At 38.3% G+C, this 21,741-nt stretch overlaps 2 protein-coding genes across 5 annotated transcripts; one reads left to right on the forward strand and one right to left on the reverse strand.

Annotated features, from left to right (window-relative positions):
* Positions 1-4: 4 nt before the first annotated feature.
* On the reverse strand, positions 5-15,046 carry LRRC41 (leucine rich repeat containing 41). Of its 3 annotated transcripts, none has more exons than XM_063297873.1 (11): positions 14,784-15,045; positions 13,759-13,845; positions 12,246-12,316; positions 8,672-9,083; positions 7,877-8,077; positions 6,713-6,964; positions 5,735-5,899; positions 5,397-5,495; positions 4,739-4,861; positions 2,833-2,908; positions 5-709 (listed from the first exon to the last, which is right to left on the reverse strand). In XM_063297873.1, exons 1-11 carry the CDS (start codon positions 14,893-14,895, stop codon positions 475-477), a joined length of 1,833 nt encoding a protein of 610 aa, XP_063153943.1. In that variant the 5' UTR covers positions 14,896-15,045; the 3' UTR covers positions 5-474. The 3 variants fall into 3 exon arrangements, with proteins under 3 accessions (XP_063153943.1, XP_063153942.1, XP_063153941.1); XM_063297872.1 differs by having other exon boundaries at positions 7,877-8,080; XM_063297871.1 differs by having other exon boundaries at positions 7,877-9,083; positions 14,784-15,046.
* Positions 15,047-15,199: 153 nt separating this feature from the next.
* Positions 15,200-20,670, forward strand: LOC134493382 (cytochrome b-c1 complex subunit 6, mitochondrial). Of its 2 annotated transcripts, none has more exons than XM_063297874.1 (4): positions 15,200-15,297; positions 17,746-17,772; positions 19,675-19,836; positions 20,463-20,670. In XM_063297874.1, exons 1-4 carry the CDS (start codon positions 15,247-15,249, stop codon positions 20,493-20,495), a joined length of 273 nt encoding a protein of 90 aa, XP_063153944.1. In that variant the 5' UTR covers positions 15,200-15,246; the 3' UTR covers positions 20,496-20,670. The 2 variants fall into 2 exon arrangements, with proteins under 2 accessions (XP_063153944.1, XP_063153945.1); XM_063297875.1 differs by having other exon boundaries at positions 15,204-15,297; positions 17,746-17,769.
* The last annotated feature ends 1,071 nt before the right edge of the window (positions 20,671-21,741 follow it).

A 21,741-nucleotide genomic window follows, 5' to 3' on the forward strand; every position in this document is an offset into this window, starting at 1 on the left:
GATCATGGTTGTAATACTTTTTATTTTAACAGTGAGGCCTGCATAAGTAGAAAACGTACTTCAGAAAGCAGTATTATAATTTACTCTTGTTAAAATACAGGAAGTATTTAAATTCCCTAAACTCTGTGTGGTGCATTTGGGAGAATAGTTTAAGCTGATCTAGGTATTTTCATCCATAGAGCACAAGGTGGGATTCAATTTTAAGTGAATAAATTTTTCACTGATGAGTTGATAAATCTTGATTCCACATAATAGCTAACATACTTTACTAACACTATAACAATTGTTTTGGAAATGGGAGAGTTCCACCAACATTTACTGTCCTCCTCATGCTAAATACAGAGATCAGAGAAATCTGGATACAAATACAACTATACTGGAAGTACTGGTTAGAAATGGTGCTTAAAGAGTGGCCATATTCCAGTAAATATGGTAAGCAGGTTTATTAGAAGATATTCTTCCATAAAGTGCTTGTTACATTACACTGATGTAGTCAGCAAAGGCTTGTGATGAGTCCCATGCATCACTAACTACGCTGCACATAGCTTTTAGTCTTGAAAGGGCTTCTTGAGCAGTTATAGCATCTTGGTCCAGCCAGTTCTGATAAAGGCACAGTTTGGTAAACTTGAAACGTTCTCTGCGTTCAGCTGTGTAACTTTCCAGCTTTTTGGCAAATTCCAGAAGCCCATCAGGCTTAATACAGTTGGAGCTAGAATTAAAATTAGTATTATTACAGGTTATGATTTAGTGCGTTAGTATTTCATCATAGTAGCTATACAGTTAGAAAGTGTTAGTATCTAACAATGTAACATTTTTTTTCTGAATAATAGTTATATAATAAAACAATTTAAATTTTTTGACATCAGCACTGTATGTTCATGACCTTCCATTCACCACCTAAGACTTGATGTCAAAACCTATGTTCCTGTAACGTGTGCACATGTGCGCACCCACACTATTCATGAAACCCGTGCACATGGTAAAAAATTGTATGCATGCAAAATTAAGTTTAAATAATAAATTTAGTCAACATAAAACTCTAGACTCACGCCTCAGGAGGAGTCCTGAACAACTTCCCTGCCTTGGCTTAGCTGCAGCAGCAAGAGTGATGGTGATGCTAAGCAACCCTTGCCACTGTAGCTAAGCCAAGGCAGCACAATCATTGCTTGGGGCACTAGGAAGGCAGTCCTTTCCCAGCTTTGCAGTTGTAGCCAACCTGCTCCTGAGCTTCTTGCACATGAAACAGCACCTCCCTCCAAAGAAGATTAAATTCATTTCCCCCCTTCCTCCAGAAAAAGTTTAATATCTATTGAGTTTTGGGCCACACAAGATCCATGATCACTGTTAACTTTATAAACAATTCAATTTTTTAATTAATATTAAAGTTTAAGTTCAAAAACCATACAGAGAAGGAAATAAGGGGGGAATAAAGGGGTGGGCTATCTAATTGCTTTTTGCATAATGCTTTTCTTTTTTTCTTAATTTTTCTTTCATTGCCAATTGGATAATTCTTTCAATATCAAAGTCCAAAAGAAATTAAAAAAAACAAATACTTGCAAAATATTAATCACAATTATCAGAAGTGACTAGTGAGTTTACATTATAATCTGTAAGCATGTATGTGTAGAGTCAGTTTGGTGTTGTGCTTAAGGCACCAGGGTATAAACCAGGAGACTATGAATTCTAGTCCCGCCTTAGCTACAAAAGCAACTGGGTGATCTTGAGGCAGTCACTTCTCTCAGCCCTAGGAAGAAGGCAATGGCAAGCCACTTTTGAAAAATGCTGCCAAGAAAACTAGGAGAGAATTGCTCAGAGTAAAAAATGACTTGAAGTCACAAGTTTTAAGCATGTATGTGACATACTTTTTGGTTTCTGTACCTTAACTGTGAAATACATAAATGTTTTTACATGTTTTTACATGTATTTGCAATTTACTAGTATACTCATGTTGTGGCACACAAAACAATTTATTTTCCACATGCAACATGTCAGAAATTAGAGGGAACTGTTAACATGTCCTTACAGGTGATGGTTGGAAATAGATTGTTGGAATAAATAGACTGTTGGAGAGAACAACAGGATAAAAATACATTATTTGGATGGCAAATAATTTCAGAGGATCCTTCAGGTCCTGATGTAGGGACTTAAATTATCAGATTTCCTCAATCAGCATGTGACCTGCCGGGAACTTGAAGTCCACATATCTGGAGGACACCCAGGTTAAAGAATGCTGTTTTAGATATAAGCCACTTGATGTGGCTGATAGCCCAAGAAAGAAAACTTGCAGGAAAAAACAAGTTTTTTTTAAACTATTAAAGTGAAATTAGATGAGATGTATACAGCAATAAATCATTCCTGAATTTTTTGTGGGAAAGGGAGGCTCAGATGATCTTATGCTTTGCTTGATTATTCTCCATGTGTGTAGAGCATTAACTGTAACCATCCTATTAAAGGATTCTTTATCAGACTTTATATATTGCCAATTACCATCTCTTCTGACAAAAAATCGGCCAGTTCTGCAGTAAACCTCAACAGTACTTAAGGTAGCTATCACTGATCTGTCTTCTAGATTAATTAGAGTTATAATTCTGAACTTTCTGGAAATGGTAGACCAACACAACTGGGAGGGAAACAAGTCAGGGAATATTGATCTCCAAAGATTCAAATGACTGATTTCTTTTTCTTGCAAAATAACACTAGCTATAGAATGCAAACAGGTACTGAAAAAAAGATGCTGTTGAATGAAAAAAGCATTGTTTCTCAGACTGATTTCACTGCTATCTTTTTTTGAAACAGGACTGCATGAGGATACTTCTGTGTTTACATACATACCTTACATCCAGATGACTGATAGAAGAGGATGAATCTTCAGCAAAAATGTCAGCCAGTGCAATCAACCTGTGATTTCCTAATAATAGGGGAAAATGCAATTTAAAAGCAAAGCATGAGGGGGATGTGATAGAATGAAGTTTAAATAATAGGAATGTGCCAAGTGTCTTTTCATGGAAAAAATTAACCTTGGAACAAGTTTCTGGAATGTTTCTAGGTTAGAATGTTCTGTGATGAAATGTTTTGTTCATTTCATACTATATAAACACAGATCCAGTAATGAACATTTGGTAAAAATTCCCCACTGGGGAAGAATATGAAAAATGGTAGAAACTGCCTGGAAAGAATTCTCTTCAGCATCTATTTTCCATTTATAAGTTTTTTTCCTCGAAAGGTACAGAGTAAATTAACATAAATTTCCAAGAACATGTCTCACTAAGAAGTCATCTTAAAAAAACCCTTTAGTAAGTGGCTGAAGTTCTAGAGAACAACTGTTCCTTCACCGTGCTATAGGCATTAAGAAGCTTCAACAATTGTACTAAAAAAGAAAATGAGCAAGTCCAGTTTTATTTCCTACTGTACTATTAACCATGTGACCATTCATTTAGCGTCAATCAGGAAGATTATTTATAAATTGTACTTTGTAACCAAAGTTTTCCGCTAAGACAAAAAGGAAATACATCAGCTTTATTTCAATTTAGGCATATGCTGAAAACATTTACATTTACTTTAGCATTTGACATTTCATGATGGAACTCCTCTACAGCTTTTGGCCTATATATATAAAACTTTTAATATACCAATTTTATTGGTTTATTATTGCATTTTAAATTGTACATAATTTTAATGCAATGCACTTCCTAAAGACCCATGGCATGACAGGTGGCTTAGCAATATTTTAAATTAATAAACTGCCATAGAATTCCTTTTAAATTTATATCAACCAGGAGGTTTAAAAATAGGCCTGATTCATCACAGCACCTGAGGCTCCGGAAGCAATACATTCCTGAATAAAATACTTAAAAAAAAATATTATAGGGGGACTCCTCCCAGTGAGAATGAAGTACTGTTTTTCTGAATCATGCTCCATGCTCAGGTTGTTTAACTTCAGAACAATCATGGGTGGGCCAAGCTATTTCTGAAGCCTCAGATCTAGCCCTCAAAATTGAGCAGTTGGTCTTTGTACAACCCTAATTGATATCGAACAGTCCTTACTTATTTCTTCCGCATTCCATTTTCTCCTTTGTTGTGTATTGCACCTTTTAGGCTACAAAACCATCATGAAAGAGCTGCTTTTTCTATATTTTGAATAGTACTTAGTTGCATTTCACAATTCAGCATTTAATATCCAGCCATAATCCCTCTGAAATGTTTTCCCCATGTTAAAACTAAAACAATCCCAAACCTCCAGCAAGCAGACACCTACTATATCAGAGATAAAACTCCTATCCTAGATAGCTATTTGCTTATAGCTTTTATATGATTTCCTGAGAATTTTGTTTCCTTTTTAAGGCAGAGAATAATTGAGTTGTTACTTAACTTTGCTACAAGCACAAAATTTGTAATTCTAGACATGAGCATCCCTTTCTAAATTTAGTTCTTCTAATTTTGTTATGGGCCATTCTGAAATTGGCAATAAATCAAATAAGACATGTTGGAATATATGTACACTGAAAAATTTAGCCGGAAGTAGGAAATACAGAATAGGTTGGATTCTCGAAAAGGCAAATAAGGAGACTGACAGATACATACAATCTTCACTAGGTTCTCACCTGAATGACCACAGGCAGGAACTTATTTTGTCAACAGTCAAAACTAAATCTGAGCCAAGAGTGCCAATAGCCTGGGCTCATTCCCCACAAGGGGAAGGAGGCACCCCAAGAGAGTTGCTACATTTCCCACTACATACCCAACCTATTTCCAGGGAGTTTGAGGGTTGTTAGCGATGAGTTCTTCTTCATGGCAGTAATCATTTCAGTCAGAAGCTCAGCTGTACAGTTTTCAAACAGCCGACAAAATGAAAAATTGATCTCTATGGGAAAACCAAAACCTAAAATTAATATAGGTGTACCTTGGTCCTTTGGTTCATTAAGTGAACTGTTTAACTGAATGTACAATGGGCAAAAGTTGGAAAGGGCAATAATAGATAATGGCTGTATTTGTCCAACAACAATAACCCTTAGACCATTGACTCAACTTTGTATGCCAGCAGCACATGACACAGGACAGTGGGGTTTGTCACAAGGCACAAAGGAGGCTGGGAGGCTGCTGTTCGCCACACACCCCTTCTCTGTGAGGGGGTCAGCTGCGGTACAGTAGGTATTGGCACTCCTCCAGACAGAGTTGGGGAAAGGGTATTAGGCCCTCATCAATTCCTGCTCATTTTTCATTCCTCCCATATAATTGGGGGGTCTTCTCTAAGATGAGCAAATTCAGCACCTTAGCCAAATATATTACTTAGAATGTCCCAGTGACCACAAAATTAATAGATCTCCACAAAATCATTATTTTTTATTACATGCAACAGTGGCTACTTATAAAATTAGAATAGAAAAATAACAATATACCTTGAAGAATTGGGTTTTGTAGAAGAAAGAGGACTTCTTTTGAATGGCCAGAAAGGTTGACATCATGAAAACTTAGTTTCTTCAGTTTTGGGTTATATTCTACCAAGATAAACAAGAACCTATGACATGTCTTGAAACTTTCCACTGGTTAAAACTTTCCTGTTTGGTACTGGGTAACAAGCAGATGATTTCAAAATCTTTATCAAGTGTCTTTTACAGCTTAATTCTGCCCATGGTTCACACTGCTGAGAAAGTGTTTAAGATGTTAATATCCCTAGTGAAATTACTACAGTACTGTTGTTTTTTAGCTTATTGCAAGCAAAGAACTTCCACCATACCTTTGAGGGCTTGCAGGAGAAGCCAAACCTCTTGAGGACAAGAAATTGCAACACTGTCTAGAGAAAGACTCTGGAGAGATCCTGAAGCTTTCAGTACAGGCACCAGGAGACTTGTTTGAAGAGGTTCCCTAGGAAATCTGATCTCAAGATGCTCCAGATAAGTCTCTAGGTGGGAAAGGTGAACATAGTAGAAGAAAACTATTCACTGGCTGAAGCTGGCAAATATGTTTGAACAAAAATGGCAAATCAAGACTAACTTAGTTTGTGATATTGGTTTGGAGGAATTCCTCAGTCTATAATTTGCCAATTCACAGCAGATTATAGCTTAATTAATGAGAAAGAAATGAATTAAAGCATTTGAGTCAGAGAAGGAAGCACTCATAACAGCTCACTTCCAATTTATAGATTAGTTTGAAATACCATATGGCCTGAACAGTGTCATGGGCAAGGAGGACCCACTCCAACTTTCCACATACACCAAATTCATAAACATTTTCCCCTAAATATAGCCATTATCTATAACAAGAAACAAGAAAGAACGTTTCAATTTTTCTCATCAGAAGTAATAAAATTATTCTTGTTACATAGTAATCGTACATGCCAAAATGAATTAAGTAGTTGCTGACTTGTGATCAAATCCCTTTAATCTCTGTTTCATTCTGGACCATTTCTGAAATGGGAGTGACCTTGGTGACTGCAGCATGTGTGTGTCTGTGTGTATACACATACAAATATACACACACATATATATAGATACTGAATTTGAGACTGAATTTGAAATCTTTTGCACACAAGCATGTGCTCTACTTACTGGTGAGCTTTGGCCCCACCCATTTTTTCAAGAAAAGGCTTTTAGCAGGATGGCAAACCAGAATCAGAATTCTTTGAAATATAGCAACCAATAAATTTGACTTAATTATTCTCACATGCAAAAAGAAGTATTGTAGATTAAGTGGGAGGTGAAGATCTGTGTTGTACCTGGAATTTTTTCTACTAAGGATGATGAGCCCATGTCTTCCTCCAGCCTATTCCACTCTGCTGCAGTTTTGAGATCAAAGCTGACCAAGAGCACCCGAAGCAATGGTACAGCACTCAGAAAAGAATGGACAAGATTCATGCATGGAACATGAGCAAACATATCACTGATGCGTACCACGCGGAGGCAGTAATCACTGCGTTGAGAAAGAATTCGGAGCCCAGAGAGGATGCTGAAGATACCAGGGCCTAGACCTGAAGCACAATTTTAAAAGGTGAAAAGAGACTTTGAAAATATGCATGCACAGCAAAATTACTACTTGGTTTCAAATAAACGTGCAATATCTTTTAGATATTTCCAGAATAGGCTTTAATATTCAAAATGTCAAACCTGCTCTAGTCTTCCAGACTGCGTTGTATGTTAAGAGCTCAGAATTAGAATACGAGGTTTTCCAGTAACTAAATACTAGTTGCAAGTTAATAATCATATAAGTAAGGTTGCAATTTCTGCCAGAATTGCAACACTACATGCTCTTATAACTTTATCAAATTTGCTTGAATTTCTCCAAGCCTTTAAAAAAACAACAACTAACTGCTGCTCATTTTACCAATTCAAATCTCAAGTGCAAATTAGCAGTCTCTAAGTTGGCAACTTGATAGAGGCCTATTGGAACTTTCTGTGCTAACAGAATACTACCCCTCAGTTGGTGGCAATATTATTCAAATCAGTTGCAGGAGAACAATGGCAGGACAGGGTATATCTCCACCAACCTGCCTCCAAGTACCTCAGAGGCATCTAGTTTCCCACTATGGCAAACAAAATGCTGGACTAAGAAAGCCCTTGGCCTGTTCAGTAGGACTATTCCTACATTCTCATGAGATGCTTCGTTTTCGAAAAGAGAAAGTTTTTCATAATCAATTTGTTTATTGCTTTGACCGCTGGTCGTAACAGTTTTTCATAATATAATTGAATATTGAAAAGCACAGGTAAGGAAGTTGTGGTCATCGAGATGTCAAACATTAAAAACTACATCATTCTGGCTGAACAGGATAGATAGCAATTGACCTCCAATGACTCCCAGGTGCTGCAGTTTATCCACTTCTTCCTGCAAAGATTCTAACAAAGGGCTAAAAGTTTTGCAAGCAAACATTTGGTTTATCACTTACCATTCAAAGTAAGAATAAGTTTTTCTAAAGATACCCAAGAGCTCAGCAGATTACCAAGCATCTGGCACGTATTCCTGGACAGTGGGATAGAGAACACTTCCAGTGTGGATACGCTTCGGAAACGGCTAACTGTTTTCAGAGAAGTGATCCCAACAGGTCGGGTTCCCTCTGAACCAACCATACCAGTCACACTGGAAGCCTCTGCTCGGAGAGAGGATTCATTAGCAAAATGTTCCCCCTTGTCAACATTTTTTATTTTGTGATAGAATGCCATCTCCTCCTCCTCCTTTGCAATTGTGAAGACAAAGTCATAAAGGTCTTCCATCTCGGCGGTGACTTTGCTAGTTTTCTGACAGATGCTGTGCTTCTTCGTTATTACAGCTTTGCGCCTCTTTGGAGATTTTCCCAAAGCAAAACTGCCTTGAGATGGTTTTGCTGGGGAAAAGCTAACAGATGCTACTTCAGCACTGAAACTTTTTGAGCTAGCATTGTGCAGTGTCTGACTTTGGTAGGAACTGTTACCCAATCGGTGGTCCAGTGGCTCACTAAAGCTCTTATTGCTGGTTCTGGATAGCTCTACAGCATTTTCAAAGCCTGGAAAAAATTCTTGAGGCACACTGGGCAAGATTTCCACATTCCTCAATTCATTATCACTAAATTGGCCAGTTGCTGCTCTCGGAAACAGTTGGTCTGAACCCAAAGGAGGCCTACATTCTTGATCCAGCTTTTGGCTCTGAACAGTCGATTTCTCTGTACACAGATGGCAAAGTTCTTCTGCATTCATCAATGTCTTACCAGGATTCCAAATCCCAGCACTCATTTTCAAAATGAGAGCTAGAAGTGCTGGGTCAGGATCAGGCCATGAGTACATAGATAGGTAGTTCACTGCCCCATGATGAATTAGGCGATGAAGGAATAAATTCAACTGACGTCTAGTAGACAGACTGGAGGAAAGGAGGTGACGGAACGTCAGAGTTCGAAGTGAGACAGCCAAGTTCTCAAGGACACGCTGATTGTGTTCAGCCATCAGTTCTGAGACACCTTCAAGCATGTTGTAAATAGTAAGCTCCGTTATATGCCGTGAAGTATATAGCAGGGGCAAAAAACAAGGATCGCTCAAGCGTTGGTGTGAAGACACATCCAAGATCCCACGCAGCACATTTGAGAAGAAAGTTTCAAGGAATTTCTTCCTCCAACACTTGATATTCTGTAATAATATGGAAATAAATCAAAGCTGATGTTATCTAGGTATACTCTAGAAAATGTACTTCAAACTTGTATCAGTGGTGTATTTCTGGGTCCAGACTTCAACAATTGATTGCTTTTTATAATTAAAATTTTAAAATTTAAAGGTTCATTTAGGATTACATAAATTGACTAACTCAGTAGTAGAAGCTATGCTCAAGAGTCCACTACTACATTCTGACAGGTTGGCTAGCCAGGTTGGTGACCGCATCCTTTTGAAATGCCCTCCCAGGAGAACGTGCCCAGTTCCTTTTTAGGCAGTTTTTAAACTGCTATGAAGAACCAGAATTCCATGCTGATTTTAACTGAATATTGTTCTGCTCCTCTTTATTTTTAAAAATTGATTTTAACTGCTGCAGATTATTTTATGTTCTCAAGGGACAGCTGGCTGTAGATAATCTTGTAGAAGTTGATAAAACCTTATTTGGGGAAAAACTGAGCAACACCTGTTCAGAAATTACACTTTTTATGTAAATTGTTGGAAACTGTCTTGCCTAGCAGTCTGTTACAACTTCAGAGAGTGCACAAGAAGATTAGGATTTACCTCGACCTCTTAGCTTTTCATAAGGCATTTGCAATGGGAAACAGCCAACCCTTTAAAGAACAAGCCAGCCTTACGTGCCCAAGGGAGTCAGCTGACCCATGACAGCCAATAGAGGAAAAGAAGAGGGTTCTGTCAGGTTTTGGGGTGGGAAGAATTTGGTGGCTTTGGTGAGAGAGTTGGCTGGAATCTTGGATGAGGGGGTGGCCTGAGGCAAGGTTGAAATTTATTATTAGATTTTTATCATTCAGACAGATAGATAGATATGATTTTTATCCTGTCTTTTTATGTTTAAAACAAGGCAGTGAACTATTACTCCTGCCTATTTTCCCCACAACAACCACCCTGTGAGGTGAGTTGGGCTGAGAGAGAGTGACTGGCCCAAAGTCACCCTACTGGCTTTCATGCCTGAGGCAGGCCTAGAACTCAGTCTCCTGGTTTCTAGGCCAGCACCTGAACCACTACACCAAACTGGCTCTCATATAGCTCTGTTTAGCTATACTTAGAATTGTGTTTGGGTTTTTTGTATTTAAACTGTGTGTTGTGTACGTGGAAGCTTATTCCATGATACCTTTAATAAAGTTAATTTTTGCTTAAATCCTGGAGCTGACCAGTTGCCTTCCATTGCACACCTCAGCTTGGCTGAGCTACAGAGCCCCAAGGTTTTTGCTTGGTTTCCCCTTCAGTATTTAGCCAGACCCAGGGTGGGGCGAGGATTTCCCCTTCAATCTTCTCCTGATTCCCAGAGGGCTGGTGTGGAAGGGAGAAATAGGTTTATAGAGAAGGGGTGGTGGCAGCAAGGAGACCTAATTTTCCAGTCGCTGTTCACCCATAGGCAAGGGATACCCCAGAACTGATGGACCTCAGAGAAGGGGCTGGTTTGACCCTGAGGGTGCCTTTTCCTGTTATTACAGCAATAAAGACCTGCCTTTAATGTCTGAGCCATATGGTTAGGTTGGCTCTGCTGAATTGGGTTGTGATGGTGGCCTTGGGTGTTTTGGTTGTTGTTAAATGGTGGTGGTGGTTTTTAATCCTTGTATGCCATCCAGGGTCACTTTTAGGAGATGGGAAGCCTTATAGATTGGATGGATGGATGGATGGATGGATGGATGATAGATATGTCATTGCACCTGGAGAACAATAGCCAGCTGAAGAAAACCCTGTGGAATGTTGGGGCCAGAGCAGTTAGCTAGGAAAACAGACACTGTGTGAAAAGACTTGGTGGAAGGAAGTTTCAGAGTCAGCAACAGACAGATGCAGAGTTCTGAGAAGGCATCTATCAAATTTGGGGCTGTGGTTCAAAGTATCTGACAGAGGGAACGTCTACCAGGGTGTGTAAAGGAAAAGGATGTTAAATCTGAATGTGAATAGGATTGGAAAAGTTCACTAGTAAGATGGAGGAAAAACTATCCTCAAAGATCGTGTACTCTTCTTTTAGTTTAGAATTTTCTAGAAAATTTCAACAGCCCGTGAGAATATGACTTATTGTGACTTTATCATCAAACTCTGAATAATAATAATAATTTATTAAATTTATATGCCACCCAAGACATTTGAGCCAGTCACTCTCTCTCAGCCCAACTCACCTCACAGGGTTGCTGTTGTGGGGAAAATAGGAGGAGGAAGGAGTATTAGGTGTGTTCACCGCCTTGAGTTATTTATAAAAATAATAAAGGCAGGATAAAAATATATATATAAATAAATAAATTATGCTTAAACAACTTTGTAATACCAAGCAAATCTTGTCATCAAATCATGTTCTCTTACTATTTCTTTCTTAGCCCCTGTCTTTCAAAGATCAGCTGCATTCCACTGCAGAGTTTGTTTTGAGGAAGAAACCTGCTTAATTTATACACTGCTATGTGGGGTCTCAGGAGCTCTGGGTGATAACAGTATATATTGTTAGAGAATTTAAAGATGGTCTCTGGCTAACTATAGATTAAAAAAAAATTGAGTTCATAACAGTTAGGGGGAGCCTTGAAACCTAAAGGTCAATAGTAAAAATGTTACTTCTGGAGATAGCCTGATTTCGCTATAGAAACCATGATGCAGTTATATTTGCATATTCTTTAGCATAAGAGTTTAGGTTACTTTATGTGAGGGGTCCTTCACTCAGCCTGTTTGCTGGTGAGGCACCACATTTGATTGAATGTTTATTGTTTTGCAATTGCAAAATAAAATACTGGTTGTTTTCCTACTGTTGTCTGGTTAATTGGGACAGCTGCTGGACAACAAAAAAAATGTTTGGAATTATTATTTCTGTGACAATATGTAGAAGAGGAAGTTAAAGTACAGCAACTATTTGAAAAACACCGAAGGGTTTAAGTGCAAAATTTAACAAAACCGGCTGTAGAAAATAACTGTACAAGAGATTCTTAGGGAATAAAAGGAATACCCACTGATTAGAATTGGAAACAAATATTGGCTAACATAGCAGTAAAGATAACCATACAATGCTGTTTTTCTTATAAACAGAATAAAAGCGACCAATGAAACTGATCCAAAATATCACAACAGACAACAGAAGAATATAAAGTTAACCATGAAGGTATGTCAGTTTTGCAGTTTATATCTTTAACCCACCTCTAATCTAGAAGGTCTTGTTTTCATGATGTCAAACCACAGCCTGCACCATATTGGTTCAGTTGAGAGTCCTGCAGAAATATATAGCAAGTTTAAAGTAACATTAAACTAATAACTGCCATTAGTTTTAAAAAAACAGCTGTACAGCTACTGGTATATGTGTTTTGAAACAAACGAAGACTGTACCTATATGTACTTATCTGAGAGTACATCCCACTGATCTCAAAAGGATTTATTTCTCAACAGACCAAATAAGCCTAAAACTGTAATGTATTATATATATATATACATACACATATAAATATCTTTAAAAACCCACCCATAGATGTTCAAAGCATCTATTTTAAAATAGGGAGTCATATAGTCCATCAAAATATTCTTCAAAATTTAAGCTCTAAACTTACATATTTTGATCTTATTTTACTGTATCTTTTGATATTTAATATTGGAGTATCACATGTTAGGCCAAGCTCCTCTAACTGGATGCCATTCAGATGTGTTGAACTCCTATTTTTATCATCCCACAGAAAGCACAGTTAAGAGAAGGATAGTAAACTGATGCCTTTCAGATATTTTGGCTTAATAACTCCCTTAAGGCACTAGCCTAGGAATCAGGAGACTGTTAGTTCTAGTCCTACCTTAGACACAAAGCTGGCTGGATGACTTTGGGCCAGTCACTTTCCCTCAGCCATAAGAAGGCAATGGCAAACCACTTCAGATAATCTTGCTATGAAAACTGCATGGGCTTGTCCAGGCAATTGCCAGGAGTCAATAATGACTTGAAAGCACATACACAATTCCTAGCCAGAGGCTACTCAGAGCTGAATCCTGAATTATCTAGAGGTCACCAGATTCCCCATCCCCATAGGTGAATCTATCATCCCCTGCAATGATTGGTGAAAGCAAGCTAGAACAGTTTCCAGCAATCATATATTTGTAATGTATCTTCCATGAAATGAGCTCACAGTAAATGTGAGACTTAAGTGACTAGCCCATGGAGTTCCTGCAGCCAAATATTTGAATATGGCTTTGATTATAAGAAAGCAAGTACTTATTATACCATATTGATTCTTAAGTATTGCTTGTGCTCAAAGGTTCTAATGAAATGACTTTGCATTTACTGCAACTTTTACAAAAACTGAGCACATGCCCCTGATCTAGTTGATATCTGACTGATATAAACCTGAGCTCAGTAACATAGTGAAACAAGCTGCAGTCCTGTACACACCTCCTTGGGAATTGCCTTTACTGAAATCTATTACAGATTTCTAAGAAGTGCAAAAGATCTCAAGATACCACATTTCCATTTTATCAAGAACAAGAAGCATATTTACCCAACTTTGGATATGTTGGGGAAACAGAAAAATATAGTAAGTACGAATGTCTGCAAATCAGTAAAATAATTCTCCCATGCATGAAAGGGAAAACTCTACTTCCCAGAATAGAACACCTATTGTTTACCATTTGGCCTTCCTCCTCACCGTCCTCCCCATATGAAATAACTGTAACTGACCTTTTTTCACTGCAATCTCTTCAATTCTTTCCAGATAATAGATGTTCAGCAGAGGCAAGATTCCCTGGAGTACTGGACCTGGAAGTGCTTTTGTGGAAAGAAACCAATATAAAAATGTATTTTAGTGACAAAGAAGTGGTTTAAATGAATTGGTACAAGCATATTTAGATAATGCTTATATTCCAGGACTGAAACTCCAGAGAGAAGGTACTCTGCTGCTACTCCAGACAGATAGTTATACACACACACACATATTGTAGGCAACCACCATACACAATTTAAAAAGGAAGGGGACCTCTTCCTCTACCATGTGAACTGACGTCTTATAGTCTGTTAGAATACAACTATCACACTAGTAAATTTAATTTTACCCTTATTTCCAAATGACACTTTTATTACACTCTTACTCAGTCTCATTTACAGAAATGTATATTTCTCTTATACAAGCCTCTCATTGTTTCCATCACTTCTTATGTTGTTTTTAACCAGGAGAAGGGCTTAGGGGAAAGATTTATCCAATGCATTTTGTCTCATGGTGCTAGGAGCTCTGCACCTGGAAGTGCCACACTACACTATAATTCACATTTCTAAACATGACTTTAGATTTCCAATCTAACCAAATTCTACCTAATTCAGTAAATGGGCATGGATTTCCATCCCATAGGACAATGTAGGAGTAGTGACAACTGACATTTATATTGTCAGTGCATGCCTCCTAATTTACTCAGGAATCCTTCCCCATTGTATCCAGCAGGATTTACTACCTTGTAAGTACTTGGAGGATTGCAGTCTAATAAAAGTGATCTGTAAAACACGAATTTCCATAGGATTTTCCTGCCCTCCTGTGGTTGGAGCATCTCTGTGTATTGCCTCTTACTCTGCATGCTAACGAAACTCTTTAAAAGAGGCAGCACCTTACCGATCCCTTCAACCGGGCAAGAGCTCCATTTCATAGCACAAGTCTGTTCGGTTGTGGATCGTAACGTGGAGAGAAATACGGCTGAGCCCCCCCACCTCCATCTTACCCCAAACTTCTTTTTCAACATGTCCCATGACAGAGCTGACTACCGCCCCACTTAGCTCAAACAGGCTGAGGGGATTCCGATTGCCGACTTCTTCCCCAGATTTGATGTCCATATTGTTCGGGCGACAGGTCTACTGTGTTTTTTAAAAAAACACAGAAACCAAACACAGTCTTAATTACGCCATCTTGGGAGGTCACTCATTGTTATGCGGATGTATGATGCTGCCATGCTGAGTAGGTCGAGCGCCCTCCAGCGCCATTTTGGTGGAACTAATACCCATAACATGGTTCACTCGCTGCGGCGGGAGCACTATGGTGGGGGATAGGAGCCATCTTAAGAAGGTCGGCTGGAACGAAACTTCCCATTGGAAGACTGCTGTGAATAGGCGGGATTTCCGTTGACATGCGGATGACCCTCGCGTGTCCTCTCGTAGCTAAATCGGGGTTGAAGAAGTCTTGCTGAAATGGGTAGGGAGGACGAAAAGGCAGTTGAAAGCCGCTGCGACGACCCTGAGGTGAGCCGCAATGTAGCGAGAGAAAGGAAAGTGGCTTATTCTCAAACGTTAGAAACTGCATGTTCTTCGCTCCCCCCCCCGCGGTTTCGTTTTTGGGCCTGCTGTTTTTTTTCCCCTTGATCTGCCTCTTTAATTTTATCGAAAGGTCTTTCAGTAGGCAACGCTAGAGCCCTGTGTCCATTTACCTGTTGGCAAATCCCTTATCGGGCCTTAGTTTAGATACGTATGAATGCAGTTGCACGGCCTTTAGCCGGAGTGCCAGATCTACGGGGAAATAATAATCACCAACGTATTTATATTCTCTATAGTATCCTGTTTGTGAATTTCGAAAAACTGACCATGGTTAGCGACAGAATCTTTTACTGCAATCTTCACCATCTGATTGCCTTTCAGGTCTGGAAGACTACAACTCCCATCACAATATTTTGCTTGTGTTGGTTTTAAAATAATGCCAGTTATAGTCCCATGCAGTTACCTATGGTGGGCTATAGACTGGAGAAAGCTGCTTTTACTATTCTTTTAAGCTGTAAAATGTTGGTCATTGTGTAAATATTATAAATAATACATCTGTGCATATTGTATGGATGTCTTTGGGGCTTCTGTTTTGCTTCTATCCTCCCCCTTCTGTTCTTCCTTTATTAACCATGAATTAAGCTTTTATCAGTTTCATAGGTTCAATGTCTTTTTCTTTTCTCATATTACTTGCCATGTAAACAACTCACTGAATATGACAGTGGTATACGTACCTCTTTTGATTATATCTCTCTTTGCAAAGAGTTCTAACTTCATTAACATTTCTTTATGTTGGGCTGAAATGCAGTAATCTTCCATGGCTGAAGATCTTACTATTCCAGTCCAGCTCCTTAACCACCACAATGTCTGGGTTTCTGTTGCATCTCCAAATGCAACTCTATCTCCAAGTGGTAACCATGCAGTAGGCATTTATAAGAATTATAGTTTAATACAGCTGGAATGTTGTATTTTTTTGTTACAACAGAAGTGTCTGTATTCTTGACAGGCCTAACATTGTTAGTGCTGAAAAATGTTATATAAAAATTATATCATTTTTATATAATACAGGAATTAATTGCTTCACTGTGCCTTCTGTATATTTCTGTCTGTGATTCTGCCATATTTAATTTAGCATAATTACTAATTGTTATAATTTTTCAATCAGCCTTGCTGCATAGGTGAGGAATCTGTAACCATTGAGTTGTTGCTAGGTTCTCATCTTTTATTACTCCATGAGAGCACAGCCAATGATCAAGAGAAAAATCTGTTGTTTCCAGAAGGTCATTATTCTTAGCCCACCATGCTTATTCCTTTGTACTTTTACACAGTATTCAAGAGTTCTCATAAGATAAGACCCTTTCTGATTTGGGTTTATTTTGAATTTTTCTCTTTGATGTTTATTTCCATGATTTGCTATTTTGAGTGGTTAATAAGATAACCTGCTCCACTTAAGAGATAAGTGGTGCATGAACCCTGAAAGAATATTAACATATATATCCAGATGTGCTTTCAGGAACCCACTTTTTTGGTGGTGAGTTCTGGAGACCCCTCTGTCTGTAACTGGGAGTATGCTTTTCTGGCACTGCATAAAAATTAGTGTAGACTCTATATGAAATGTTAAACAAAAAATACCACAAAATTGAGGAAAACACAGCCTGTTTAAATTATCATTTCATCTTCTGTGAACATTGCTTTTCTCTTAAACGTTAAGCATGCTCCTCAGCATAAATCTATGCATAAATAAATTAGCATCATTCCTCCAGCACTGAAGACTTCATTGCCAAGTAATTCTGTTGCCCAATATATTTTTGCATCAAAATACTTAAGTGATAGAAATAAGCAATGAGTTTTCTTACTCTGCACCGTTGTGAAACTTTCTGCTCATAATCAGGATTGCTAGGTACATTTTATACTGATCAGCTTCAGTATTTTTCATAAAGAAAAGAATAACAAGTTCTTACATTAAATAATGCCATGTGGATTTTTCAGCCAAGGGAATGGCTAAAAGAATTATTATAAAACATTGGAAGGAGAATTCCAGAACAATATTTGTAGTATTGAATTGTTGATATCTCTTGTTTGTCATATATTTTTGACAAAGGGACAAAGAAGACTTTTGAGCAATATGATCAAAGTTTTTAGAGTTGTTCTGTTTATAACGTAATTTCCAGATCTTCTCACCCCATTTTCTTTTTTCTTGATTTTTTAATTATTTTTGTGTTTGTCTTGATTCTTTATGCTATGTACATGAGTATGTTTTATTAGTGTACAAAATAAAATAATAAATATTGAAAGGATGCCATATGAAAGAGTCTATACTACATAACAAAAACCAAGTAATTAAAATTGCTCTTGGATTTTTTATAATTTAATGTATTTCACATTATGTAGATAGGAGAACATTAATTAATCTATTATTCTTTTTTCCCTGTCCAGGAGGAGGAGGAAGAAGAAGAACTTGTGGTATGTAACTTTATGGATAATTAATTGGGCAAGAGAAGTAATTCATTACATTTCAATCAACAATAATTTTTGAAAAGAATCCTGTTACATAAAATATTCTTTCGTGGATTATGAAAATTAACAAATGGAGTGGTGGGTACGATTACTACTTGGGTTCACAACTTGATTGGCTTCAACAAATTAATGATTTTTCATAAGATCACAAGTACTTTTGTGGTACTTATTTCTGCAGTGATTTGTCTAATTTTGAATATTAGCAGATTCCTGTGGTAGCATTTGTACGTTGCTTTAATGAAACAGTAATATAATCTGTTCCTGCTTGATGCACTTCACTTGTTTGCTCAAAATACATGTTCTTTTTTTATTGGAAGCAATAATCCAGGAACAAAATAATTGGATAGAAATTGGACAGATCAATTCTACTAAATGCCATGTCTATTTAGTGTTCATGTAGTGAATGTTTTGGTACTCCATCTTGGTACCTAATTTTTGTTTAACAGAATATTCTGAACTATCTTTTTTGGAATATCCCAATCTTGTTTTAACATGTGATTACTATACTTCTGAATGTTAGAATTCCCTTAGCAAGAGTAAAGGTGGACAAATTAAATATGGATTTTGCTTCCAAGGCCTAAAACTCTTTCTCTGACTCAAAGTTCTCTCCTGTTTGTGACCCAGCAGAACACCAAACCAATATAGATTTTGCTGTTCCCTAATACCAGTGTCAGTTGCCTTTGCTTTGGCTTGTAGATGGAGAGTAGTGTCCTCATTTCCTGCACAGAGAAGTCTGCCCTCAACCCACCTCCTCAACGATGCCAGTCAGCAAGAAATCATCTACCAGTCACAACACAGCTGTGATTGGCAATGATTTTGACAGATGGCTAGACTTGTGGGTTTAGCCATTTGTCAGAATTTGTCATCCTTTTCACCTATCATTTCTTTTAGCCTGGGATTACCTGTAGGGCTGTGAGTGGTGGCTCTGATGGCATAACAGATAGCCCGTAGAACAGAAGTGCACTAAACATGGGTTCAGAAGCAGCCCAAATACAGCTGACAGGCACAGTAGGGAGACTGTGTCATGAAGCTGGCTCACTCTATTCTGCTTTACCCTCTACACCCACACCCCACACACCCCGGCTGCTGATCTGTCTCTCTAAATCAGGGAAGGCACAGTAGGGAGACTGTGTCATGAAGCTGGCTCACTCTATTCTGCTTTACCCTCTACACCCACACCCCACACACCCCGGCTGCTGATCTGTCTCTCTAAATCAGGGAACAACTCAGAGACCCAGAGAGCTTGTTTCAAAAGAGCATACTCTGCCATTGCGCCAGAGCAGTATGGCCCTCAAGGACAGCCCTGAGGGACCAGAGGGGATGGGGTGGGCCAGCAGCAGTTAAAGTGCCCAGTAAGTTTCAGTCTGATTCCACCCTCTAGGACTCATCTCTCAATAGCAGTGACAAAATGTCAGTGACAGTAAAACTGGGTTATTGACTGCTTAGGGAAGAAAGCTCTACTTTAACACTGGAACTACTAAGGTTGACTTTAAACTGCTTAAGTATGGGTTGGAGCAAGATACAGGCAACATCTTGGGTACAGGGCAGAAAAGAGGTTGCCAGTCATGGCTGGCTGCTGGTGGGGAAAGGACCAAAATTCTACCTATTTAAAAAAAAAAATTCAAAATATCCTGGATGTTACAGTCTGTAAACAATATGGGGATAGAGTGATACTCCCCCAAATAGCTACAGTTTATAACTCAGGGCTTTGAAGCTTCTTATGGTTATCAACTGTCTGGATAATTATCGACTTTTGTATTGCAGCTTTAAGGGTAAGGTTGACTGTCTCTCTTGGAAATGTCCTTGGTGAGGTATTAACTATTTATTTATGTGATGCTTTTCTTCCAGGATCCTTTAACAATTGTCAGGGAAGAGTGTGCAAAGATAGAAGAATGTGGAAAAGCTCTGGAGCGTTTAGAGCAGTGTAATACTCGAGTATCCTCCAGAACTCAAACACTGGAAGAGTGTACAGAGGAGCTCTTTGAATTCCTGGAAGCTAGAGACCATTGTGTAAGTCGATTTTAGCATGACTTTTAGGCAAGGATGTGTAAAATGTTTTGAAGTTTGAAGCAGCTGCGTCACCCTTTCGAGAAGTGTTCTGATCCTGTTTCAACTACAGTGGAATGTTTGGAGCTTGAAAAAGTCCCCATTTCGAGCTTGGAACGCTTGTCTCACATTCAAAAAGAACTCAGAACAGCCAGAATAGTTGGAATACTTCGTGTGAGGTTGGGACAACCCATTTTGAGGTTGAAATGTTTTATCCACGTCTATTTCTAACTGTGAATCTTAGCTTGTGTTTATGAAAATGAATCTTATTTCTCCAGTGCTGAGAAACAAGCACTTTATTCAGCCCATGCTTTCCTCAGATATGGAACTTTTGTTGAATCCAGATATGAAATAAATTACGAATATTTGAAATGCTCTTTTGATTTGTATTCTATATGTTTGAAATAATTATTTGCATCAAATGAAGTTACATAATTCTGAAATTTTGTTGCCCCTTACTGTCTAGAAAAGTTACGGACTAGCATAAAGTAAACCTCTGTAAGTAAACTATAAGAAGATATTGTGCAAGAAGTAGCTTAATGTATTTTTTAAATTCTTGCTTTCATTTGTTAACTTTTACTGCTTTACAGGTATCTCGGAAACTCTTCTCCAAACTGAAATAAATGTTTATTCAACCACATCTACTCCTTCACATCTGACAAAAACTTCATAGATATGTGACCTGCTTCTGTGAAAGATTGAACCTGTGTTTCATAGTATTCTGTATTCTGCAGAAGATTTGCAACATTAACCATTTCTGTACATTTCCACATTAAACATTTACTGTAAAATATAAAACGTTTGTTGTGATAACTACATATCCTAGCTTAAAACTGTTCAGAAAAATTACGGCATATTCAGATTTTAAGTCATTGAAAATCTAACTGCATACACATTTTAATTTCCTGAGTTTTTAAGATTTTAAAAATCCAGAAAACGTAAACAAAATAAGCTCACACTATGCTGATAGAAAAGCAACTATTAAGCATAACTGAGGACAAGAAGCTTTACAAGCTTGCAGTTAAAAGAGGGAGGAAAGTTTCTACAATCATTATTATTTTGATCTTTGAAAGGGTGTCCCAAAGACTAAAGGGTGTCCCATGCCAAAGCTGGGCAGGGAAATATTTGCTAGGTAGAGCATCCTCCTCCTATCTGTGATTGTACTCCTCTGCTACTGATGCTCAGAAAGGGGAAAAGCATGTTGTCAAATATGGCAACAAGCAACCTCCACAGCTGGGCCCAAATGGGGGGAAATCCTAAAGAGGAAAAAGTCTGCTTACCCACCTGCATATAGATGCCTTCTGTTATTATTTGATTGGTCTTTGCTATGTAACACTCTCTTGTCAATGCACAGAAATTGCAACACAATTTGCAAACGCGAAATGGTCAAAAGTAGAGATGGTTGGATGAAAGGGGCAGAGAAGTCAGAACAAGTTAAAGTTGACTCACTGAAGCTTTGGTTGAAATTACGTTTTGTAATGCCCAATTAATATAGATGGCCTTATTGCCAATATTCCATTTCTGTGTTGAAGCTAATTTGTCAACTGAATAACTTTTTAATGCATAAGTGCTAAGAGCCTGACATTTGGGAAAGGGTTGTGGGAAAGTGCGTTCTTGGCTTTCACCTCGTCCGAGGTCAGAGCAGCTGTAAGCAGCCATTCACCGGCCAGAGTAAAGAAGCTACCTGGAAGGCGGATGTGTACTTTTCTGGGCTTCCCCACTGATATAGTATTGCCAAGGACATAAAACACTCGACACTTGAACTTTCCCAGTGAAGCCGCTCGGTTTGCGGTTATGTAGCTATTCCTACGTGTGACGGAACAATTTTGCTCGTCAACTTCAGCCGGGGGAGCTTAAAACGGTGTGGCT

This window comes from Candoia aspera, chromosome 3 (genome assembly GCF_035149785.1).
Source record: "Candoia aspera isolate rCanAsp1 chromosome 3, rCanAsp1.hap2, whole genome shotgun sequence".
Lineage (NCBI taxonomy): Eukaryota > Metazoa > Chordata > Lepidosauria > Squamata > Boidae > Candoia > Candoia aspera.

Coding starts and splice junctions, on each gene's coding strand:
- LRRC41 (XM_063297871.1), bottom strand. CDS start 14,895: ATGGACATCAAATCTGGGGAAGAAGTCGGCAATCGGAATCCCCTCAGC. Junction 13,846..14,783: donor TGTTGAAAAAGAAGTTTGGG/GTAAGATGGAGG, acceptor TTTCCACAAAAG/CACTTCCAGGTCCAGTACTC. Junction 4,862..5,396: donor ACAAAACCCAATTCTTCAAG/GTATATTGTTAT, acceptor GTTTTCCCATAG/AGATCAATTTTTCATTTTGT.
- LOC134493382 (XM_063297874.1), top strand. CDS start 15,247: ATGGGTAGGGAGGACGAAAAGGCAGTTGAAAGCCGCTGCGACGACCCT. Junction 17,773..19,674: donor AGGAAGAAGAAGAACTTGTG/GTATGTAACTTT, acceptor CTTTTCTTCCAG/GATCCTTTAACAATTGTCAG. Junction 19,837..20,462: donor TGGAAGCTAGAGACCATTGT/GTAAGTCGATTT, acceptor ACTGCTTTACAG/GTATCTCGGAAACTCTTCTC.